Consider the following 26,184-nt stretch of genomic DNA (forward strand, 5'->3'; position numbering starts at 1 on the left):
TTAAAAAGCAATCTAGAGCATATAAGAACCCATGTTGTTCCTCCTGAACTTTTGGCATGAACATTTCATTATAATGTAAACAAAGCAAAACTCGTGTAGATGTGACAAATATATGCACCACAGTAATTCAATTATGCAGATTCTTTCTACTTGAGCAAGTTCTGAGGTTCTGTTTTTTACTTTGCACTAAGTAAGCATTGCTCAGCAAAATAAGCTTAATGCACCTACCTTTTTGAATAAGGAGATAAAGTAACCCCAAAAGATGTGACAACATACTACAGTGAAAAAAAATGCACCAGAGTTCATTTGATACTTTTGGGGGATGCTTTGAAATACCCAAAATCTTTGAATCCTCCCCAGGGAGCTGTGGAGGGGATGTCTCCTTAGGACTCTAAAAGTCTGATAGGAAGTTTTATGAGATCCAGTGGCAGTGTTCCTGTTGAGAAGGAGATGGGGAGGGCTCCAGTGAATGTAACGGGGGCAATGTCTGCCCACTGATCAGCAATATCTCTTCCAACTTCCTGAAGATTTCAGTAGGTTTTAAGCTGAGTATAAGATTGATGAGATGGCATTCATATATGGTTTGACCCAGAATTAGGCATGTGTAATAAGCTGGTGGGAGCAGATTTCCCTGCCCCCTCATCACCACAACACCTTTTCCAGGCCCCCAAAATGCAACCTAAACTGTTGAGGGAGCCTTGATGAATGGAGTAGGGTAGACTGTAGTGTAGGGAAAAGGGGAAACCCCAAAATCAGGTGGAGACATCTTCCATGAGTGAAGCCTGGAGGGACTGCCATGGAGATGAGGAGATGCCAACCCAGGTTCTTATTTCTTTGCTGTAAAGAATATTACTTTTATTTGGATTGCATTCAATTGCATTCTATTGCATTCTAATTGGCAAAATCTTTCACAACTGCTCTATTACCTTTTTGAGCTGTTTAAAGCCATATATAACGTTATACTATGAGAATCTTAAATTTGTATTGAAGTGAATAACAAGTCCACTTCTAACTGATGGATGACAGTTAATCGTTGTTACCTGCCATGTGTGTATGTGTGTGGGTGTATATATGTAAAGATAAATGTTTATACATTGTATTATAATGTGCATAAAACCAAATTTCCTCTTTGTCCTTTTTATCCTCTATGAAGTCAAATGTCAATTCTAAAGGGCTTACATGTTGCTCTTTGTGGAATTGAAAGCTGTCAATTTTTTTTGCATAACTCTCCAGATGTTTGGAAGAAACATTAAGGGAAAGGTTACATTTGGACGTGCATGAATGTCTGTGTGTGTTGGGGTGGGGGGAATCTGCAGTGTTTCCATGGTTAAAAATACTTTAGATGTGCCGCCACACGCCAATTACTCGTGTGGTGGTGCTTTAATATATCTTAACCCCGGAGTGTGCATACTCCCCACATCTAGTTAGAAAAATCTGTGCAATCTCTGTGTGTAAACTCCCCCAAGTTCCCACATTAATTTTTCTACTGGAGATACTCTCTTCATGGAAAAACATAATTTAGTGGTCTGGTTGGTAAGTTCATGATGCAAAAATCACTCATGCCATGCTTCATACTGTCTGATGAACATGTATTTTCCTACACAGAGATTATTTTCATGTAGGAAGCTTGTGGTGTAGAGCAGCATTCATGACACACTATTTCCCTTGTATATTTAACAGAAAAAATAACACAGATTTTTCCTCTTAAATTAAGTCTTTATAGCTGCAATCCTATACCCCCTTATATGGGAGTAAGCCTCATTGAACTTAATGAGACTTCCTTCTGGATAAACATACACAGGATTGTGTTGTCAAGGTGCAAGCATTGAACTCAACAGAGTTGAGTGTCTGCTGATGGCTTGACTCGATCTGTTTTTTAAATTGCCTTTTTTGTAAACTATATCAGATTGTTAAGGATGAAATTGAAAAAGGAAGATTGCAAAATGTCAGAGGTGAGCACCTTTTCCTAAGAAATCTAATAAAGAGAAATATTTTTGCATGTTCCCCTCTTCCTGATGTACTGTAGTCCAAAGACATTCCTTGAATTGTTTTCATGTGAAGCTGATGTTAAAAAATCAGTTACTTCTAATTTGTGTTATCTCAAACACAAACAAATCACACCCTTTCTTGGTGAACACATTATTATTGTTGTTGTTGTTATTATTTTGGCCATCTCTTCTTCAGAGCCCAGTTGGTCAATTCAAAAGCCCTCTTCATTCTGCAAATACATATATCAATCAATAATCTAAGATCATCACATGATCTGGCTTGGTAGGAAGAGTAATCCAGCAGGCAACTCTGAAGGAACAATGTTCTGTAATGAGATTTATAAGGAAGCCAAGAAGTTTGTACAATAAATTTGGGTGATTTTTATAATGTAGTGGATTGGTCAAATTCTTACAATAATGTAATAGTTTGGTCCTGTTCCAGTGGTTGTGACTTTTGCATTGTTTTTAAGAGTCTAATACAATTGCCCTTAATACTTGTATTAATAAATATCCAATGATTGTTAACATGATATTGTCAGTTGCAGACTGAAATCTAGATACTAATTAAACTCTTTGGAAAGGACTTCAGCAGAGTCCAGTTAATTTTAGAGGATGGTTTTCTGTAATAATTTGGTAAATATTTTGGGTTGGATCCAGATTTAGTCTCATGTAACTGTGCTGGCAGAAGCAGACTTCCCCATTCCCTCCTACCCATGGCTGCCCCTCTGTCCAGAAATGTTTATAGAGGATCAGGAGATCCCACTGAATAGGGTATGCTGCAGTGCAATGAGAAAGGGATCCCTGAAAATCACGTGAAAGCACTTTACATGAGTGTGCCTAAATCTGGACCCAATCTGATATTTGTAATTGCTCCACAAAAGCTGAACATGTGTCCAAAAATTGCAAATGTACCTGAAATCCTTTGTCAAATGTATTAAGTCTGTCAGTCATTCAGAAATGTTATCCATATATTTAATATAGCCAGAGAATCATTTATTGTACTTAAATAAAAACAAATTAACAGCTGGAATCCTATTTTTATTTATGGTAAAGTATAGCTTATGCTATGTAAGAATTAAGCTGAAGTGATGTTCCTGTTGATATAAGGATGATAGCATATATTGATTCATCTGTTACATGGGCTTCACAAAGAATAAGAGGATAGGTCCCTACCTCAAAAGGTGTACAATCTAAAGAACAGAGAGAAAGGGGAAGGAAACAGAGGGAGGGACAGACAGAACATGCAATTTCCATTACAACTCTCTGGGTTTGGTTATAATAGGGCAGGGGTAGGCAACTTGGTGCCCACCAAAGTGCCCTACCCTTTCCACTTTTTTAAAAAATTAACTTATTTTCTAACTAGCATATGGAATTGCTGTGATATAGGATTCTATTGGTGCTGAAAACCGTGGCTCCAAAGAGTTGCTTAGTGTGTTGGGACTCCGCCCATCTCTGCCTTGTAGTCAGTCTTTTGGGCAGTTTACTTGTCCTTTGCCATGCCTCCCAAGGCAGCTATTTTGGTGGAGGTGCCGCCCAGGACACTGCCTCAAATTGCCAAATGTGCCCATGGGCACAAAAGCTTGCTTTCACCTGCGGTAGGGTGTTGAGCCTAGGTATGTAGAACTGCACCACAGGGAAGTGGCTCCTGCATATTTGTGGGTGTATATAAAGGGCATCAATGGGGTGGAGTGATATTTGCAAGGGGAAATGGGAGGATAGATTAAGCAACCTGTGTTTTCCTACCATTTAGTCCTGCCATTTTATTTTACATGGAGAGAGATGCTACTTGACTTAAGCTAGTACAATTTATGAAGAACAGTTGTATAATCTTTGCAGGCCACAGCAGCATTGACTAGCTGTAGATGATGCACTGTGTTAAAAGGCATCTCTAGGTAAAGCATATGACTTATCTAATCTGTCTGGGAGCTGATAAAGGTTGAGCATACCTCTCTCACATCTTGGAACATTCACTTTGGGCTTCTATAGGCTTTCCTCCTATTCCCCATCTATAGGACACCACTGGATGTAATTGTACAGAAAACTGATACAGAAGTAACCGTAGTACATTCTTGACTCCCAGCTCTTCCTTGTTAGCTTCACTATATTCTAAGGTTTGTGAGCTTGCTCCATATGTTCCTATGGACAGAGAGAAAAATATGTTCAATCCAGACAAGAGCTGAAGTAATGATGCACAGCAGGCTTTCTCATAGTCTTGTGTTCATTTATTTAAAAATTCTACACTGTCTACCAGTTGTAAAACAGCATATAATTTTAGAAATAAACTTGACCAATAGTTCTCCAGCCGCCGAGGCAGAAGTCTGTCACATCACTTTGCTACCTGAGTATGTTTCACTGGTGATGCCAGGACTTGAACCTTAGCCTTTCTGTATGCAAAGCGTACAGCTGTAACTAGTTGCAGCAGAAAGTGGATGGGGTTGTGCATTGCATGCACACACAGCACTGAAAATAACGCATTGACATCCAGATGTATATTTGGATTTGCATCAGATTTACACCTGCAGTTTCTTATCCAGCAAGTGACATACATACAGTTTGATCTCCTTAACAGCATTCAGATGATGGAATTTACACATAGGTTACCAATAATTAATACTTATGGAGGGGGGGTATAGTAAGTGTATTTCTGGTCCCCTCATCCTCTAGTAGCGAACTGCTATGCAGTTCATTGGGAACACAACAATATATAATGCATTTTTTTCTTTTTAAAGTCAAGTGATTACGTTTGTTCTGAATCTTCATGTCCTCTATGACACATTTCATGAGAACAATATTTAAAGCTTGCATGTTTTTCTTCTGTTTAGGGATTATGGAGTAATATGTTCTGACTCTAGTAAACTTTGCTTTATTAAGAATTATTATTACTCAGATTGCTTGTTTTCTAGTACATAAAAACTTGTAAGAATTCTTTAAAAATTACGTAATGTAATTTATACTAACATATGAATGTATTTACATACAGGACACTCTCCAAAACAACTGTATGCACCTGCATTAGTAGATTCCTTTCAGATTTCCTTGTCCATAGAGATCATATTCCTTATAGAGTATATATTCTTTCAAACGGTTTGGTAGTGGCAAAAATGTCAAGAAGACGGGGCAGCGTAGACGTAAGCGTCCTAAGCTTTTTCGGATTCTCAGACGGCAAAGATGTTTCAAAGAACGGGCGTTTGCTGAAAATAAAGGAACATGTTACAATATAATGTGATCTATCCATCGTTATATATCATTCTACTTCAGCCTTGTAGTCCAGGGCTGGGGGAAGATATGTATCTGGGTTCAAGTCACAGACCAGCCATAGTGCTCCCTGTGAGCATGTCCTTGCACAAATCTTTGCCTTTTCATCCTTAAGTTATATATATAAAAAGCCCTCTATAGCATAGGGAGGTATGAGGCCAAGAAGGCTGGCAGAGAGACCCACAGAGAATAGTAATTCAACCCCCTATCAAACAAACCAGGAACTGAAGAATATGGTGCAAAGTTCAGGGTCGAAACTGCCAACAGTAGTAGAAGCAGAAAACAATGCCCATTTCTGGGCAAAAGACGACCTTTTTATTCTCTCAGTATTTTAACACTTAATTTTAACTTAAATTTAAATTTTACTGTTCTAACTCTGTATTTTAATCATATCAATTTTGCTGCATGGTTTTATCCTGGTTGTGCTTTTTATACTGTATTTTGTAATTGTGCTTTTAACATGTTGGTGGTTTTATTATGGTTTTAATTTTTGTGAACAAAAATTCGGCAATTGGGCGGTATAGAAATGTAATAAATAAAGCAATTTGGAGAGATTGCCAATCCACACTAGAGCATATGTAAAAACCTAGCCTGGGTAATTCAGACTGTTTCTGTATCTCACCACCACACACTGAAAAGTTTGTTACAAACTGGCTGGGTGACTTCATTGAGAGGATTCCAGCATGACACAAAATAAATTATATCAGTTATTATGGCTTTCAGTTATATTTATCAAAACCTAACTTGCTAGATCCTTTTACCCCTATCCAGTAGTTCTTTTAATTAATAAGTTTCTTATTATGATGCAACTGGTAATGTGAGGACTATAACACACTATGTCACTCATCTTTGAAATTCACGTTTCTATAGCTGTTGATTTGTATTGAAAACTTACTCAAAATTGCATTGATTTCTGGCCATAGTTTTTGTTCTTGAAGAACATATAGAAGCTTAGAGCAGATTCTGATATGATCAACATAATCTAGCATAACACGCACTATTTTCCCAGACAGGTGCTTTAACCATGATAGTGTTATCACTTCACAGAACTGAAAGAGAAAATCAAGAGTATGAGATCATAGAATTCAACATTTTGGGTTGGATCCAGGAAGGGCTCCACTCATAGAAGGTGCTTCTATGCCATTTTTTGGGTTCCCTCCCCACAGCTCATCCCATTCAGCAGGATCCCCTGATTTTCTGTGTAGCATTTTCAGGGGGTCTGGAGAGGTTGCTGTCAGGAGAAGAGTGGGGACATTGCTTCCACTAGCTCAGTTGCACGCAACTAAATCTGGATCCAACCCAGTGTATTATTAAGTTCCCCTGAAGAATGGATCCAATAATGCGTCCCCCAACCAGGCCAAACTAGCAACAAAGCAAAATTCCAATAGCAAACTGGACACACAGCTAATATCATCTTGTGAAAGTGCCACTTGCCCTTTACTCTACAGAGTGTCCTTTTAAGGGTGGCATTCAGGTTTCACAATTCTGTGTTTCTCTTGAAACACTAATGAGTGGGGCAGGCAGACAGTTTTTCTTAATCTCTCCCCTGTTGCAGATTCCCTATTTTACCCCCAGCTGGTCTCCAAAACTGGAAGTGAGTCTGGTTTGGTGTGTGAAACTTTAAAACAGCCTTGGGGGATTTGCAAAAGCAAATCAGTAGGCAGCAGGTTAAGCAACCCTACCCCCACCCCCACCCCATAGGAAGCACTTACCATTGTGTCTTTGATAACAGTTGAGGTCCATCCTTCAAATTCGTACTGGGTGTGCACACTGTCTCCATGAGGACAGTCAAAGCAGCGGTGAACATTGTACCCATAATTCAGCAACATCCTTAACATAACTTCATCTTTCAACGTGTACTGCAGAGCTGATGGGAAATGTGTTGTATTAACTCTACAGAAGTAGTTCACATTGGCCCCATGGCGAAGCAGGAGATGAATGAGCTCGTAGTTACCCATTCTCAAGGCTACCTGAAGACAGTTGACTGGGTCTTGGTTTGGTAGGGCTCCAGCTTCCAGGAGCAACTGTGCTGAGTTAATATCCCCATTAGAGACAGTAAAATACAAAGCTGACTTCCTCTCATCATCATAGCCTTTGCGAATTCTCCGATGCAACATAAAATTGGCATCAAAGCCAGATTTGAGAAGGAATTCAAGGCACTGTGGATGCCCTCCTGCTGCTGCTGAATGAATTGGACTGATCCCACTCTCCTTGATGTCACTGTAATGTGTCACAGGAACCAGCAGCTGTAAAGCTCTAGGGAGCAAGATAAAGACAATCAAAATATTCTTCAAGAATGCTCCAGTCCTCCTGTGTTCCTATTTGATAAACTCCTGACAATTGAGACAATGGGGCTGTGTGGAAGAGTGCTCATGTGCCACAGGCCATGTGGGTGGACAAGGACCCCCAAAAGAAAAGAAAAATTCACAAAAATCACCCAGGAGAAAACTCGGAGGGGGGGGGGGGTGATAGAAAAAAGAATGCAAGACCTAGATCAAGTAGGTATTAGGAGAGGAAACAGCACAAAACGTTGCTGCAGTAAAGGTGGTCTGGAAGGAACTGAGGAGGAAGGTGCTGATCCTGTCAGGTATGTCCTGTAGCTGAAGGAGTGGACTTATGTACCAAAAACAAATTACTGGGTTATGTAACAAGAAGCTTGGTTTTAGAGTGAACCAAACCTGTCACCTTGGCCTTGGCAAAGCGGGAAAACACAGACAAAGGGATCAGTCTCAGCAGCCATATCACAAACGCAAGGCTAGATTGGACATCATCAGATTCTAATCAAATTTGAAAATGTGCCTAGGTCCTGAAGGAAAAAGAATGGGTAAAACTGAGCAAGATATGAATGTCTCACCCATAGAGGGATTTCTCTCCAGAATATTGAAAAGTATGGATAGATCTCAATGTGCATCGTTGGGACAACAATATGCAACATGCATTCCTATTTGTGTCAGGAATAGCTGTTTTAGGAAGGGCTATTAAGTCTATTGTCTGAAAACAAATACAGCTATTTCCAGCACTTAAAACCAACTTTTTAAGGGTTGTCATCCCAAGCTGGATGTCCACCCTCCTTTTGTATAAAAGGTATAAAATGTAGAGTGTGCCAGCTTTGACTAGTGACAAGTCATGGTTTGACGAGCAAATTTCATCTGCTCTTACTACAGGCAAGCTTGGACATTCAGGTCTTTTGCAGATCCACTACCCTACGCTGAGCTAATCCTATCTGGGAGGGCAAACTCCAGCATCCTACTTGCTACCTTTGTGGGAGGCCAGGCCCCCGCCTTTACAGCGGTGCTTTGGCGCAGTGAGGCACCTTGCACCCGCACTTGGGTTCCTTTCCGGCATCTGCAAGTGCGAATTTTCCGGCCCTGTGCCTCTGGAAAAGTAAAAAAAAAAAAATTAAAATGGGAGGGAAGAGGGAACGAGGCAGCCAGAGGACGTGAGAGGGACTGGGCGAACCACGTCTCCGCCCTCTGGCTGCCTGTTCCTCCCCACCCCCATTTCTGTTTTATAGATAATAAAATAAAAATAAAAAGGGGGTAGGAAAGGCCCATTCCTCTCCCTCCCCCCCCCATTTTTTTTTAACTTTTCCAAAGGCATGGGGCCACCCATGGCAACCAATCAGGGGGCGCCATGGGCTCAGCTCAGCTGCCAAAAAAGGCAGGGTAAGTGCCTGACTTTTGGGAGGTTTGCCCCCAGATGGCTTCGCAATGGCGGCTGTGTCATGTAGATGACGTGCCGCTACCCTGAAGCCACCCCAGGGAAAACCCTTTGTGTAGACGTGCCCCACGGCTCCCGTAGAAAGCACAGATATGAGGTTCTGACTCAGTGTAGTTTCCCCCCAAACAAACAGTGGCTTGGTGAGTTAGGTCATAGAATCATAGAATAGCAGAGTTGGAAGGGGCCTTACAAGGCCATCGAGTCCAACCCCTGCTCAATGCAGGAATCCACCCTAAAGCGTCCCTGACAGATGGTGTGTGACCCCTACCAGGGAACCCCTACACAGCTTACCAGTGACATTTCAGCCAGAGTTGCAATGCTCCCTAATATCAAACCTATAGGAAAGGGCTTCAGCCCAGGGAAAGATATACAGCTGCTGGAGGTCCTGCTACAAATATATCCTCTACCCCCTCTATCCCCACTTTTTTTTTGAGTAAGCATGTATAGGTGTGTGTGTGTCTCTCGCTAATCTTTAATTGGTATTTGGTTAGTATCTGGTGTCAGGGATTAGAGCCCCATCCACTTTGTGCAGCCACCTCTAATGGCAGGGATTGCGCTCAGGCCCCAATTTGGTTTCGTGCATCTCTGGTGCCCCTGTCAGAAATCACCCCAAATGCTCCACACACACCCTCTGGAAGAAATGCCTGACGACACAGCCAGCTCTAACGGCTCAGAGGTTTTCACAGGGAAGGGACACCAGAAAGGCATACAAATTGGAGAGTGTGAGTGTTACAAGCTCCAGGTAAACCACTATAACACAGAATCCAAAAATAATTCTACCTTGCTCATATTGTTTACATTAAACTTTCACATGAATATACAAAATATTATCAGCCAGCACAGCTTGTGAAGAGGATCTGACTAGCATGGCCAAATGCAAAAGAAGACAGGGCTTCTACACCTTTAAATTTACTATTCTTCTTCTTCTTCGTCATCATCATCATCATCATCATCGTCATCATCTACATTTCTATATCGCCCATTAGCTGAAGCTGTCTGGGCAGTTTACAAGGCATAGCTTAAAACCATAAAATGCAGTAATATATTGAAACATAATTCAATATATTACTGAATTAATATATTGTAAGTTGAAAACAGAATAAAACCAAATATAACTATAAAAGCCAGCAGCAGAGCAAAGATTGAAAGGCATATGAAGAGACAGTGTGGTGTAGTGGCTAGAGTGTCAGACTGGGAGTCAGGAGATCCGGGTTCTAGTCCCCTCTTGGCTATGGAAACCCAGTGGGTGACTTTGGGCCAGTCACAGACCCTCAGCCCAACCCACCTCACAGGGCTGTTGTTGTGAGGATAAAGTGGAAAGGAGGATTATGTACGCCGCCTTGGGCTCCTTGCAGGAAAAAAGGCGAGATATAAATGCAATAATAAATAAATAAAATAATACAGTTTTTAAAACTGAGGGCTAAAATGCCTGAGAAAATATAACAGTCTTCACCTGGTGCTGAAAAGACCATAATGTAGGCACCAGGCAAGCCTCCCTGGGGAGGTAATTCCAGAATTGGGATGTCACCACTGAAAAGGCCCTCTCCTTAGTAGCCGCCCACCTCATCTCATTCAACAGGGGCACTTGAGAAGGGCTGGATACCCCTGCTGTTGAGTAGAAGAGGAAATTTCAAGTTACACCTGCTGAAATTCTCTTCTACACAGCAGGTGCGAGCATAGTGTTCTTTTGTATCAGATCACCCTAGATCTGGCGAGCTACTCAGCTGTAAGGCACTGATCTCCCCCTGCATGTGACAAACAGCAAGGCTAGCTATGTGACTGCAGGAGGCTCCCCACCCACCCTATCCCATAAATTGAGTCAGCATGTTCTAACTCACAAGAAGTGTCCTTTATAAGCAGCTCTATGGATAGGCAGGTGACCTGAATGCTTCGGTACATTGGCATCAGCGCCATACTCTAGCAGGAGAGAGACAGAATCTGGATTTCCTCCTCCAGCAGCTTCAAATAATATGGATGCACAATCAGATGCCTGGGAAAGAACATTGGCACCTAAATGGAGAAAGAACAGCAGAGGTTTAACAAATATGCCCAAAAAATTAACATCCACTGGAGAGAAAGATCTCAGGAAGATAAACAGGAAGGTCTCAGTCTACTGTGTCGTGAATTCTAGTTCTTTCAGCAAGAATTGTGCTGAAATATGTTGCTTTTTGTTTGTTTGTAATAACTTGGGGATATGGTATCAGTACTGGAATACAAAAAGGACAAATCCTGAAGTAAAGTTCTCATAGCAAAAGGGGCATCCCTCTGTATGGGTCCCCGACTATGTTCCCAGCAAACCTAACTGGGTCCTGCTAAACTGATACAGTACTATCCATCAAGTATGTGACATTTTAAGGCCTTAAAAAGTAACAACTGTCCTATTTAACTGATACCCAGACCCTCCTTTGTCACAACTTTGCTACTCACTCCTTTGAAACAAAAGACGCCTTACAGAAGGAGTCTACTACTCTTGTCACTGCCTCTGAGCCTAGCCAGCAATGTGTATCATCAAATCTCTTATCCCCAACAGATAAACCCTCCCTGCAAACTACTGCTTCAGCCCCCAGCCAATCTCTTCCCATTCCCCACATCGAATTGCCACTGCAGCCCCAACCCCCACTCTGCTTCCTGCCACCTCTGAACCCCTGTTCATATTTTCTTTGTGCTACAACTGTGGTTTGAAAGTCTGCTGGAGCTAAATCATCAAGCTATCAGGAAAACCTCTTTCAGACAAGGATTGAGATCTACAGGATCTACGCTACTGCTTTCTAATAGTATTGAAGTACACTGACAACTGTTGAGGCCCATGACACATTCCGTATACCATTTTCAGACCGCTTTCATAGAGCTATATTCTATTTGGTGTAGATCTGGCCTTAGACAACGTTCAACTGAAAGAGCCAAGAGACAGAGAAAAGGAGAACGAAACTTGCAGAGGGCATTCCCCCCTTGGAAGACAGGCGCTGTGTTACAGTGTGTATAGCTTTTGGGCCCTTTAAAAGCAACGGTGGGGACTGAGCTGATAGTGGTCGTGGACACAGAATGTAGAATGTTTTTATTTTATTTTTTATGTATTTATACTGTCTAACAGCTAAGGCTTTCTGGGCAGTTTACAATTAATTGTGTGCTTCATCAACACTCCAAATATACCAAAGGAGTATGCTGAACCAAAGTTTTACGTTGCTTGGCCAGTGATTTTTTGGCACATTTTGCAAGTGCGTATGCTTTATAATCAACAATGATCAGTGTTGCTGTACAGACTATCAAAAGATCAGCACAGGTGACGGTTCAGTTGCAAGGACTGACTGCTCTGAATGAGCATTCCCAGGACTGAGGGGGAAAATGTATTTAAATTTACCATCAGCAATGTATAGAGTATTACAAGGTGTCTGCATCCTTTTAAAAGCCTAGGCTTCTCAAATCCTGGATTAAGTATCAGGAAGTGAATTCTGCACTTAACAGCACATCACAGAGCTCTTCCAGCAACTATCAGGGGGAAAAATCAGGCCTAACTTTAACTTTCAAGGTATTGTATTCAAATTCCTACCTTTACGCAATAAGATTTCCAGAATTTCTGTATGCCCGTTCTGTGCTGCCAGGGCTAGAGGGGTAAGCCCATATGAACTTCGTGGATCTGGATCTGCTTTAGAGCAAAGCAGAAGCTCCACCATGTCTTTTAAGCCTAGCCTGGCTGCCTCATGTAAAGCTGTCCTCTTGTTGACACACTGCAGATCAATATTGGCACCAAATTGTATCAGCAAGGAAGCAATTTCATACGAGCCATGTTTAATTGCTGTAAAATATTGAGATTGGAAAGAGCAACATTTGAAGGGTTAATTTAAAAGATAATTGAATTTAAAAGCTTCTGTCTCCTGTGAAACTATGTCAGGATAAAAAGCCTTCACTTAGCTGGATCGTGCTATTTATATACAGCAATAAAGGTCACATAGTACTGAGAGCTAAATTTAGAAACAAACTTTTTTGTAATCCTAGATTTTTAAAAAAAATAAACACATATATTGGCTACAGCAACTTGCTACTTCTTCAAGGCTTTCCAGAGGCTGAAGAAGCTCCCCTGAATGGGCAAGATTGTTGTCCCTTTGGACAGCAAAGGGGAAAATACCTCATCAACCTGAGGAACAGCATGTGACACTTGGTCATAACCATCCTTCTGGCCCAGTGATCAGCAGACTAGTTGGCTCTGCCTCTGGAGGCAGAATTTTCAGGATAAAAATAAATAAATACTGAGCTCTCAGTTTGGGTGCCAGCCAAAGTGGTCAGACCTGAGAACAATCTCTTTTATCTGGCTATTGTTGGCCTAGAGAATTGTTGGGCTCTCCAGTGACTACAGATCCCACTAAGAGGTAGGCAGGCGCTGGACTTTCTCCCCAAGAAATCTGCTAAGGTGGCACCTCAAAGTAAATGGAGCCCCCTGCCCCCAGCGAGATTGTCAGTTACCTCATTTTGACACAGGAACATTATATCTAGTCCAGAGGAGCCAATGACTGCACTCCTACAGTGGAGATGAAGACAGACTATGATAGACTCTGTAGGTGTGGCCAAAGACAAAAGGGTGAGGCCCAAAATACCAAAATTCCCGACATATTTAAGCTTAAAGCTCTCCCTGCAAGTAATGGAGCCTTAGGAGAGGCATTTCATGCTTTTGGAATGGGGTGGGGGGGAAGCTGCATAAAATCTGAGAAACCACCAAACAATTGGTGGTTAAAGGGAAAAGGGGTGGGGCCTTCTGGGGAACCTCAGAGGGCTGGATTTGGACCCTAGGAGGACTGGATTTGGCCCTCGATTCTGTGCTGCTGCCTTGGCCTTTTATCCTAAGCAAACTTACCTGGAAGGAAGACCAATGATGTTAACAAAACGTATTTCCATAATATGTGTTCAGAATCATAATGTTAAATGTCATGCCACAGCAATCCCAATCTATTGCATCAGATAGCCAGCTAGGACATATCCTAGGAATGGATTCTGAAGCACGTATGTACCTCCACCACTCTGATCCTAGCAGAACTAGGACAAGGAAGGAGTGCAGAAACAGGCAATGGTACTAGCAGGCATGCGGAGAGGACATGGGCCTTGGAAATGTGGGAGGTTACAGTGACAAAGCACAAATAAGTAAGACTCAAACTCAGGCCCGACATTTGAGCAGCACTGAAATAGGCAACGACACGAGAAAAGAATATTTAATATGCCTAAGCTATTTTTAATGTAACCACAGCATTTAAAACATTGCCAGATAAACTGCATAATACAATTTACCAATAATTAAAGCAGAATCTCCTTCTTCATTCTTAACGTCAGGTTTAAAGCCATTGAGGAGCAGAAAATGTACATTTCCCACAAGACATTTGTCCACGGCGATAAACAGAGGGGTTTCTCCTTTCCGATTTATTTGTTGCCACACAACGGAGTGTGAAGCTGAAAGATAACCATCAGAAATAGACATGTGTTCAGACACCAAGTTAGCATGCGAAGCTGGCATGAGAGCCCAGAGAAGCCCGCACTTAGAACCCACAGAAAGTATTACCTTTCAGAGTCATTTCTAGAATATTCTTGTTTGGTTGTGCTGCAGCTTCATGTAAAGGAAGGCAGCCTTGCTCATCTGCTTCCCGAAAAGCAGAGCCATTCCTCATCAGTTTGAGCAAAGCCTCTTCTTCGCCTGCTCAGTGTGTGAAAGGTCAGAATAATGCATCCCTATCCCAAGATTGTTGGATGTTTTATTATGTTCTTAATGGTTTTAATTTTTGTGAACCACCCAGAGAGCTTTGGCTATTGGGCGGTATAAAAATGTAATAAATAAAATAATTAAATAAATAAATATAGTTCTGAACACTGCTCAGCCTAATGAACTGTAGCTAAAATAACAATGGGCAGGATCACAAATGCATGTGCATCACCTGATGGCTTGCTATGGGTTAATTAATCTGGTTATTTATTATTAATCCAGTTTCCCACCCTCTGGAAAACCCTCCCTTGTGTGGATCGGGAGGTGGAAAATGTAATAACTTTTAAACGCCTCCTAAAAACATATCTTTTTAAATAAGCCTTCCCTGGACTGCAATTTATTCTGGTTTTATGTGATTTTAAAGTTTATTCTGGATTTTATGGTTTTAGTTGTAAACTGCCCAGACAGCTTAGGCTGTTGGGCAGTATAAATATGTAATAAATTAAATAAATAAAAATCTGTAATAATAATAATAATAATAATAATAATAATAATATACTACCCATTGAGTCTGAAATCCCATACAATCTCCCAAGGAAACTAAGGCAGATACTTAACTGTCTGAATTGCGGTGATTATCTTCCTGTGATTTGTACTTGTAGAAAAATTAAAGCTGCAAAGAGAACAAAATGAATGAATATTAATTTCTCCCTCACTTAAATCCAGGATGAAAAAATGAAATTAAGATAGAGAAAAATATAATATATTAAACTGAGACATTTACTATACAACTATGGTAGAAGTAAGAGGAAGCCTAAGACTGCAATTCAACAGACACTGGCTTGACCGTAAACAACACTGGGGTATTCTAGGATCAAGCAGAAGGATTACCAATCTCTCAGGGTTGCACTTTTAAACATTTTCCTCTAAAAATAAAAATATAAAAAAACCACCAAAAGAGAGGCAGTACTCACTTGCTAACATTTGGTTTTTAAATTACTACTTATGTTTTTGTTGTCGCTGTCATATTGATTTGCTTTTAAACTGAATTTAAAAAGAAAAAAGAACAAGTAAAAAACCAAGAAAATCAACCACCCTACAACAACTCAGACTTTCAGGTTCAGACAGCACATCAAACAACCCAGGAATGGAGGATTCCTGAGTTGCTGATTAAAGCAGATTGAAAGTAGAAGTGATAATGGTGCAGTAGGCAGTGTACACGCTCCCTCCTTCACAGTCCCGCCAATTCATGGATTAAACAACCAATGAATTAAAATTACGTGCGAATCAGATCAATGACTAGAAGAGGCAGGACTTGTGAAAAGGAAATCAGCAAACCTTATCCTGAGATTTTAATTCTTTATGGTAATGAAGGATGATATGAATTGAGCACTCTAAATTGACTAATTTTGGTCACAACTGACAGGATTTTACCCTAAGTGATCAGAAGCCCTCAAACTCAGAGTCATCCGATCATCCAATGCAGATACACACACACACATACACACAGAGGACTGATTCAGCATTGCAGGCACTGAAGTCTTATGAAAGAGAGCTGGGGGGGGGGGGATCTACATTACTGCTTTAAAGCGCTTTATAACAGTTTTGACAACTGTTGGAGCCCAGGACACACTGCATATACAGTTTTCAAAACGTTTTCAAAGTGCTTTAAAGCGCTTTAAAAGCAATAGTGTAGATCCCCCCCTGGTTGAGTATGTTAAAATAGCAGTCGCCTTGTTAAGTAGAACAGAAACTTCACATTGAACACAAAATGCAACTTACTTCCAAGTAAATATGTTTAGCTGCATAGAATTTACTGATCAACAGAAAATACGTTTTTGAACAAAATATAAAGAACTTAAATTATTCAGTGCCTACTTTGCTTCAGATTTACCAAAAACAAAGCAAAACCAAGAAAAGGAGTTTCTGGCCAGATGATGGCAATATTGTCACAGACCACGAAGAAGGAGAAAAGTCACTCAGAGAACTTGTTAAGGTTGACAATTTTGATGAATGCAATTTACCATTTTTCAGACCCTGTCAAATAGCAGTTCTACAGCTATTAATAATTTCTAGCTTTTGGGGAGCACTTTTGGTTTACAGAGAAGGTAGGTAGGCAGGTAGGTAGCACAGGTTTATTTTGAGTCCCAAAAAAGAGACAAAAGAAAACCCTAAACAAAACCAAGAAAGTTAGGCCCTTGTATTTTTTAGGACTTTAAATGAGCAATTGTTTTTTCCCCAACCTATGTATGTTGAAGTTCACCTTTGTGTTCCAGAGATAAAGCAAAAAGGTATACACACACTGACTGCACACTAAGCCACAGTGGTTACACATTTTGAGCTAAACATTACGGCTTAGCGTGTTTTGTGAACCATGATTTAGTGTGTCATGTGAACCATTCCTAACCATGGTGGCTACGTAGCATGGTTTAAACATGCTCACTAACCATTTGCTGCAAAAGGGTTAGCGGCCTAACCATGGCTTAGCATGTTTTCGGAACAGGCCCCTTAAAGTACAATTAATTTCAAGGGATGAACTAACCCCAAAATGATCTGAAAGCACTAGGCAGTTCTGCTGCTGGAGTGGCTCTGTAAGGTGCCTGAATGGGAGACCTACCTGGGAATGCACACCACTCTGAGACCTTGGAGGAAGGGCGGAGTATAAGTGTGGGCAATTAATTAATTGATTTACAGAACTTCACATTGGCTGGATTGTTACTAAAAGTATTATGATCCTCTACCTAGCCACAGCATATCTCACTGTAACAATTCACATATAAAAGATATAAAACAGAGAAAAATCCATGCATTTAACAATAATATTTGAATTTAGCCCATAGACCTCTGTGTTTAATAGCTGCTATCAGCTGCTTTATAGCAGCTCCCACTTTATAGATGCGATCAGAAACAGTAGGCAGAGTCTATTTGGTCTATATTGCTTTTTGGTTTTTTTAAAAAAATCTAATACAATATTTAAAATTATCTCCAGATTTGTTCACATAAAAGCTGTCAGGTTTCTCTCTACTTCTGGTTTTTCACTGTCAAGTAACATGTGCATTTTGCCTACGGATGGAAATGGTTCTGAGTAACAGCTAGATTTTATATTTTTTTAAATAAGAGACTTCTTCTTCTTCTTCTTGAGTCCTGGGTACAACTTAACACCATCTCAGTACATAGTACAGTCTCATTTAAATGTCTGCACTCTCCTCCCACTTTTTATTTTACAAAAGACTGTGAACCGCCCAGACAGCCCTGGCTATTGGGCGGTATAGAAATGTAATAAATAAATAAATAACATAACATAACATAATCAGATGCAGACTCCATGGCTTAGAAACCGGCAATTTACTTCACACCCCCTTCCCATTGCTTTCAACATCTTGACTGATGAAGAGTTCTCTAGAACTCGAAAGCTTGGACAATATTTTGTGACCTTTAGTTTGGCCTAATAAAAGGTATTAACCTAAAATGGATTTTGTATTTTTTCTTTTGGCCAACACAACTACCTTTGCTTTTTGAGCACCCAGGGGAGTATCCATACCTGTTGTTCTCTTGTGCAGCCACAGTCTTGCTCTTGTGGATGTTTTGCAAACTTTGTTGAATGACATACTGAGTAGGGATGTCATCATCAACATCTTCATCATATGTATTTGTAGTGTCGTGCATCTTAAAAGTTCATCTCTTAGATCACAAAGCCAGGCAGGATTAAATCAGTGCTCTATATTAGGATTTCCACTTTTTAGATTTCTTCTACTCTTCCAGAAACGTCAGTAACTATGCATATGGAAAGGAAGATATAAGCAGAACTGTTTTCTCATTTGCTAAGAAATAAAAGCAGAAGTCTTAATTGACATGTCTCAATCTATTTTTGAGCATTAATAGGATTTCCCACCCAGTTGCAGATTTTTCCTATGGCAGGAAAAAGGGGACAAATTTGGCTCACATCAAACATGATGGTGAAAAAACTCTTGCTGGTCTTGTCTACAGCTTTTGCACAATTTTGCCTACAGGCAAACACACCACTGAAGGGCTCCCTTCTCTCTCATGCCTAATTCTCTTTTATGGCTTTACCCTCTCAAGCTTTTTTTTAAAAAAATCTTAATATAGTATCCTTGATTAATGGACCAAGCTGCTGCATAATTCAATGAAGTAATAATTGCTGTAGGTGAGGGCATAAGATCCAGATGCAGAGTACATTTTTAGTTACATGCATATTATAAGCCTGAACCGGGTTGCCCCCCCCCCTCAAACCGTACACTTTCCCTTTCCCGGGAGGCATTGGATAATCTCAATGCTGAGAAGGGAGTGTGGGGTTTCTGGCCGGCCATCTGGGTACTGGAACTGCCCCCGCCTTCTTCCTGGTGGAAGGCAACCAATCGCTGGTTGTCTTCCACCAGGCACCGCCTCTGGGTTGACCCCAGATTGGCCCCAGAGCAACATCAGATGGCAGAAGCGCTGTATTAACATCGCTCTGAATGAAAACTGCAGTATCGCGGGGAAGCCCCGTGGTGGCTGCGAAGCTGTGCCTGCATCATCTAACCAATGCAGCACAGATCCAAGCAAGGCTTTCCCTGCTTAAAGACAGCCCTGTGGTTCCACGTTTAACTTTTACTCCCTGGCAATCCTAATTTTCACAGGGTACCAATTGGGAGGGCAGGGGATCAATGATATAAAATTCTGTTTTGAGCCATCTGAGTATGATGGGTGACTAGCACACTGATTCAGAGCAGTGATTCAGAATGAACATGGAGCATTCTGGAGAGGGAAAAGAGGGATGTATCCCATTGCTGATCCAGCATGTCCAGGACCTGGACAGTGGGTGACAGCGATCATTATGCCTAACACCTCTGTATCCCTATTACAGAAAATACCATTTTAACGCTCCTAATAACAACACTGGGAATGCCTGTGAAGTCCCTCCAACTTGATACTCTTCATTGGCACACAAGTTATCATCTGTTCCCCAAAGACAACAACTTTCTATAGACCAATAAATACCATGAGACATAGAATGCTGGAAGAGAGAACCCAAACCCAAGATATCCAGGGACAGCTGGTGTGAGTGCCATGTCAATTTAATGTGCGTTGATTCTTGTGTACAACAGTCCTCATGCACACAGACACACATACAAATGAAAACATTAGGTCAGAGGTATGCTGGTTTAAGGCGTGGATATTTTTTGTTCATATCTGAGACTCTTTCACAGAAACTGCTCCCTGTGTAACACCATGGTATGAGCATTTTCACAATGTGAACATTTAGCCACCTTTAAGACATTTAAAAAATAATAACATTTTGATGTAATTTTATGTAATCCAATCATATGAAAATCTCGGGACTGTAAAGTGTACAGGAAATGTTGGTCAAAAATTTCATAAGAAGCAGAAAGAATAACCCAGAAACCAAGGCCACACTTCCAGGATAGTACCCTATTTTTAACACTGAGGCAAACATCAGTAGCTCTCCCTCCTTCTCTCTCTCTTGTTGGATCCTGGATTGCTGTTTACCTTTTTTGGAAGAATGTTTTGAAAATGCATTGTTTGTTCCCAGTATGAGTTTCTCACTTTTAGGAGTCTCAGACTTGGCAGAGAAAGGATTCTCTGTGTCCTTTGAGAAGGAAAAGTGCTTTATCCATAAGCAAGGAGACCTAAGAGGAATGGGACGTTTGAAAAATGGTTTGTTTTGCTTGGATAGCAGCCCAGATGAGGAGGAAGTCTCAACAAATCCAGCAGGTTGTATGACTAATGAAAATTTGCCTCCCCATGAGAACTGTATCCATCTTTTTCATAGAAGGCTTGGCCATGCAAATTTTAAGTCCTTAAACAAAACCCTGAATATCTCTGAAGGAGTGAAAGTTCAGAGCTGTAAAAAGTACTTAGATTGTGCTGTGTGCAAGCTGTCGAAATCCCGAGTGGCGAATATTCCTTGTGTGAGAGACTGGAGGCACAAGGATGTGCTTGGCTTGATCCACATGGACTTGACGGGTCCGTTTCCTGAAAGTTATGGAAAAGCCAAGTATGCTTTGATCATTCTGGACGATAAAACCCGGTACTCTTGGGTTTATTTACTAAAGCAGAAGTCTGAATGTTTAGCCACGGTGAAGGATTGGGTTAAGTGGATTGAGAGGTCTTTCCAGAAACAGTTCCAAGGATTTATCACGGATCGTGGAGGAGAGTTTCAGTCCCTGGAATTCAAGTGTTTCTGCACAAGGACCGGCGTCCCTGGCAAAATGGAAGCGTTGAGCGGCGGATCAGGACCTTAAAGTAAAAAATGGAGTGCCTGATGAAGGACGCCAAAGCTGAGCCGCAGCTTTGGGGAGGAGCGTTTGTCACAGCTAATTATCTGTGCAACAGAACTTGGTCCAGTGCCATTAATAACATTCCTTTCTTCTTAATTTATGGCAAAAGTCCAAACCTTAAGCATCTAAGGACATCGGGGAGTTTTGCTGTTGTTAATGTTCCGTTATCTCAAAGAAGGCAAGGCAGCCCAAAGGGGATCAGATTACGTTTTGTGGGTTATCAGAATGGTAGCGGGAGGTTTTTGTTACAAAATGGAAAAATTCTTGTTTCAAAATCAGCTCAGTTTGCAGAACAGAATTGGCAGGATGTACATGATAACCCAGAAGTTCTACTTGAATTTAATAGCAGGCAAGCGCCTGAGTTAACAGAGACCAGCTTAGAGCAAGAAACGCAGGAGCCAGAGCAGAAGGAGGAGGGAGAAGTAATCCCCGTCGCTCTCAGAGAGTTAACAAAGGAGTTCCTCCTAAGAGGCTTGGTTTTGAAGCATGTAATGTAAGCTTCAAGCCGAATTCATATGCAGATGTAAAGAGATTAGGTTCTTTAGAAAGAAAGCAGTGGGAACGTGCCATGGAAAGTGAGTTGAAAAGCCTCAGAGATAATGAAGTTTTTGAAGAAACAGTTTTACCTGCAGGGCAGAAGTTTTTAACCTGTCGCTGGGTTAAAAGATGGGGGAAGATAGGGTCAAAGCCCGGCTGGTCGCCAGAGGGTTTAACCAGGTTAAGGAGGTTGACTATGACCTTACTTTTTCACCCACCGTAAAATCAGAAACTCTGCATTTATTTCTGACTATTGCAGCAAAAGAAAAGTTGAAAATTAGGCAATATGATTTCCAAACTGCCTACCTGAAAGCCCCAATTCAGGAGAGAATATTTTTGAGAAAACCTGAAGGTTTTGAGTCAGATGACAACAAAGTTTGGTTTTTGAAGAAAGCAATTTATGGGCTCAAACAGAGTGCCAGGTGTTGGAATTCTATTTTAAACACCACCCTGATAAGTGAGATGGAATTTGTAAGGAGCCTGGCAGACCCCTGTCTTTACACAAAGGGGAGTGGTAAGAGCTATAAAGCTATTGTTATTTTTGTTGATGACGTGTTAATTGCTTGTTCCAGTGATGCAGAGGTCCACAAAGTAGCAAACCAGCTTGAAAGCAGGTATAATTTGAAATCCCTAGGTCCAGTGAAGAATTACCTAGGAGTTGAAGTTAAACTAGCAGAGGCTAGTTAAACTAGCAGTCAAAAGCAAAAAATTCTAAAGCTGCCAGAACAGTGTGGAATGCAAGATTGTAAAGGGGTAAAGAGCCCCATGGAATTGAATGTCCAGAAAAACCTGCAAGGAGAAAGCTTCAGTGATCCAAACTTGTATCACTCTGTGGTGGGTATGTTGTTGTATTTGGTGAACTGGTCAAGGCCAGATTTGTCTGCTTCTGTTGCCATTTTAAACAGGTCCGTTGCCAAACCAACAGTGCCTGCTTGGCAGGCCGCCAAAAGGGTTTTAAGGTACCTCAAAGGCACCTTAGATTACAGTTTAAAGTTATCTGCCGAGCCAGATAAAAAGCTCTTGAGCTATGTGGATTCGGATTGGGCTGGCTGCGTGGAAGACCGGAAGTCTACGTCTGGATTTGTATTACTGTTTGGAAAGGCACCAATTTCTTGGAAATCCAGAAAACAGGCTTTTGTCTCTATCTCTTCCTGCGAGGCAGAGTATGGTGTATTATCAGAAATGTGTGGAGAAATCACTTGGCTAATGCAGTTATTAAAGGACTTCAAAGTCCAAGTTGAAAAGCCAGTCACAGTGTTCTGTGATTCCCACGCATGTATTGCGCTGGCGAACGCAGATATGTTCAAATCAAAATCCAAACACATTGCCATCAAATATCAAAATGTTAAAGAACACATAGGTAGTGGAGTTTTGAAGTTATGTTATTGTGAGTTATTATTATTATTATTATTATTATTATTATTATTATTATTATTAATTTATATAGCACCATCAATGTACATGGTGCTGTACAGAGTAAAACAGTAAATAGCAAGACCCTGCCGCATAGGCTTACAAGTCACAAGAAAACGTTGCTGACATATTCACAAAACGTTTAGGAGCCACAAAACACAGGGAGATTTGTGAAACACTAGGTTTCAGGCAGGATGAAATGTAAATGACTGTACAAATGTTATGCTGTAAAAACTGTTGTGTAAAAATAAAAAAAAGGGGTGTTGGATCCTGGATTGGATCATGGTTTTTATTTTTCCACTGTTTTACAATTACCCAAGGACCTGGAAGAAGTGAGGAGTCAGCAAAACATAATCACTTAAAGGTCAACATTTCAGCTGGACAATTATTGAATTATTGTGGGGAATGTATTTTCAGTAATTAATCAATTAGTGATTGCATCAGTGTACAGGTCTGCCTATATAAGTAGCTATGTTTTGCATGTTTGTTATTCCCTCATCTTACCCCAACTTGATGTATGCTGTATTGATTGATCATCTGTATTTGTATATGTGCTGCCATAACTAAATTATTACAACTGTCAGTAAAGGATTTACTTTTAACTTACAAGGAATCCTTTGCCTCATTGGTCTTTGCTGCGTCCTAAACTAAGAGCCGCTGCTACTACTGCTAGTCACTGGTTCAGCCTGTGATTTTCCAACATCTCTCTCTCCATATATATATATATATATATATATATATTATCAAGACAAATATATTTTATCAAGATGAATGTACTGCATTGAGTTATTGCTACAAGAGATTATTACCATTGCATAGGCACATACAACAATCGGGGGGGGGGAACCAATGAAAACTTAATGCAGACTTTATACATTGCTGGAGGTCATACTAAAACAATGAAAATAGTTTTGTATAAGCTTAATAGAATTAATGAGAGAAATAATAGCATACAACTTACTTTTGGATCCATTAGTATTTTGTAGGGTTACTGGATGTAGTGGAGAAGGTAGACTTAGAACTTATGAATATCTTGAGTTTAATTGCATCCAAAACATAAATCTAAAATTTGAATTGTGTAGAAAGTATTAAATTTTGCAGCACTGATTACATGAACAAACTTGGTGAAAGGAAGACTTAAAACTTATGAAAATCTTTATGTTAATTGCATCCAACACCAAAACTTAAATCTAAAATTTGAATGGTGGACAAGATAATAAATTTTGTAGCAATGATTTACATGAACACATTTGGTTAAAGTCAGAAATGGAAGGCTGCTATATAACAACCTTGAAAACAAATGGCTCCTATTTATTACCTTTTCAAACAGATTCATGGGGCATCAAGAAGAATTTGGTGTGAATTCTGAAGAATTTTTGTACTGGTTTATTTCTTAAGATATCTTGCATTATTGCATTAAAAAGAATAACAATGGAATGAGATCATTATAATGTGTAAGACCTACATTTATTTAGTTCAGTGGCAAAACTTCAGTTGTTATGAGTGGACCTGGCTTGCCCCAGTTTCTCTGGTTTAAATATGTTTTATAAGCAAATTACCAAACCAATTGATTACTGGTTAGAACAATGAAACAAGCTAAGGTCACAAACCTCCCTTCCCCCTCCCATGCTCCAATGTGTGCAATTCCCTCCCACTGACCTGCTCCCCCATTGGCCTTCTTGACCCTGCCCAGATATCCTGTGCATGTAGGGCATCAACTGGGTCATCCCCATCTTTAAAAACAACAACAGAACTTCAGAGTAAAACTCCTAAGAATGTAACACTATAAATAAAATAAAATAAAATAAAATATCCAAGAGCTGTAGAGAAAACTGGATTCTTAATTACAGATACACAAGCACTGATGTCTGCAGTAGAGATCGGTTTCCTTGTAGAAAGCACTAGCATTTGCTCTGCATATTGCAAATATGAAATTTTATTCTCTCCTGCTAGTCAGGCAACAGTCTCTATCATATATTGACAAAATGGCTTCAGGCTTTCTCACATTCATATATATCACATAAATATTTGAAAAAGTGTTACAAGCATTTTAAACTAAGTAATAGGTCATAGGTAGTTTGAAACAGGAGATTATTAATCCATACATTTATTCAATTTCTATTCTATAGAATACTCATATATAAAACAAACAAAGCATACAAATAAGTAGATATTTTTGTATGACCACTGCAACAGGATTTAACAAAATGCCAGAAGTATATGTATACTTCTAATGTTTTTGTTCTTCCTTTTGGGAATAGCTTACAAACTTTCATAGAAATGATTTGAAAAACATGACAACAACACACATCCTACTCACTTTTCTTCCACATTTGAAACAGAGAAGCCCTCACACTGTAAGCGAGTGAAAACGAAGTATGACGTTTGATGTATTGAAAAATGATCTTTTGCTTCTTGCATAGTCCAGATCCATTAATAACTTACTATAAATACCAGACCATAAGACACTCTATCTTGCCCACAAGTTTCTTAGCACTATTCAGAGACAGGAGCCTGATGTGTGAGGGGGGGGGGGGGAATCAAAAGTCCAGACATTTTTCATCATAATACTGTAGATGAAATTAAGTGAAATAAAGTAATTTTTATAAACACTTACTTAGAAAAATCCTAAATGCATGGTCTTGTAATTCAAACTGCTTCCAACTGATAATATATATTTAAAGTTGAGAAGTTATTTTGTATCAGACAAGATTATATCTACACCTTTTATAAATTTTGGACATGTTGTGGGCAAATTAATGTATTTCAGTCCTGCTTATTTTAATGGAAAAGGGCTAATCATATAATTATTTCTTATTGAAATCAATAGTACCTAAACGAGCTTTGGCTGGATTGCATATACCAATGCTAATATCAATTTGAAAAAGAAAATTGATGTCCTAATTTATTTACATATCTTTCCAAGCCGCTGTCCAGAGTGGGAATAACCAACTCAGTGCCAGAATAATGCCATAACCTATGTCATGTTATAATGTTAACAACAACGCTTCATTGTTTCACCATCCTTTTTCCTCCTTCAAAGGACAGCTACTTTAGCTGAACTCTCTTCACCGTTTCTCCTGCAGTCTTGGGCCTTGGGTAACTGGCTGTTGACAACAGGAGTTCCACCACTGATGGCGCTCACTACTGAGTAGCTGAACAGTCATGTATATAGACTCGCTTCTTTCACGACGTCAGGCATGGCTGGGGGTATTATCCTGCCTAGCGCCATAAGTACCTGGTGTTCCTGGCTTTCATGTGATGTCTTGCACCACTCCACCTGCTGTTCTTG

General features: G+C 40.2%; 1 protein-coding gene across 3 annotated transcripts; it reads right to left on the minus strand.

Moving 5' to 3' along the window:
- Positions 1-4,840: 4,840 nt before the first annotated feature.
- ASB14 (ankyrin repeat and SOCS box containing 14) lies at positions 4,841-25,387 on the minus strand. Of its 3 annotated transcripts, XM_063123392.1 has the most exons (12): positions 25,338-25,387; positions 25,213-25,241; positions 18,185-18,417; positions 15,262-15,316; position 14,946; positions 14,506-14,637; positions 14,238-14,396; positions 12,511-12,756; positions 10,802-10,973; positions 6,956-7,499; positions 6,139-6,292; positions 4,841-5,179 (listed from the first exon to the last, which is right to left on the minus strand). In XM_063123392.1, the coding sequence occupies exons 3-12, from the start codon at positions 18,307-18,309 to the stop codon at positions 5,001-5,003; spliced, it is 1,767 nt and encodes a 588-aa protein (XP_062979462.1). In that variant the 5' UTR covers positions 18,310-18,417; positions 25,213-25,241; positions 25,338-25,387; the 3' UTR covers positions 4,841-5,000. The 3 variants fall into 3 exon arrangements, with proteins under 3 accessions (XP_062979462.1, XP_062979460.1, XP_062979461.1); XM_063123390.1 differs by lacking the exons at position 14,946; positions 15,262-15,316; positions 18,185-18,417; positions 25,213-25,241; positions 25,338-25,387 and having other exon boundaries at positions 14,506-14,669; XM_063123391.1 differs by lacking the exons at positions 12,511-12,756; position 14,946; positions 15,262-15,316; ... (1 more) ...; positions 25,213-25,241; positions 25,338-25,387 and having other exon boundaries at positions 14,506-14,669.
- Positions 25,388-26,184: the final 797 nt, after the last annotated feature.

The sequence above is a fragment of the Elgaria multicarinata genome, chromosome 3 (assembly GCF_023053635.1).
Source record: "Elgaria multicarinata webbii isolate HBS135686 ecotype San Diego chromosome 3, rElgMul1.1.pri, whole genome shotgun sequence".
NCBI lineage: Eukaryota > Metazoa > Chordata > Lepidosauria > Squamata > Anguidae > Elgaria > Elgaria multicarinata.

Coding starts and splice junctions, on each gene's coding strand:
- ASB14 (XM_063123392.1), bottom strand. CDS start 18,309: ATGCACGACACTACAAATACATATGATGAAGATGTTGATGATGACATC. Junction 6,293..6,955: donor CTGTTATCAAAGACACAATG/GTAAGTGCTTCC, acceptor TTTCTCTTTCAG/TTCTGTGAAGTGATAACACT. Junction 5,180..6,138: donor AGAAATCAATGCAATTTTGA/GTAAGTTTTCAA, acceptor CTTTATTTTCAG/CAAACGCCCGTTCTTTGAAA.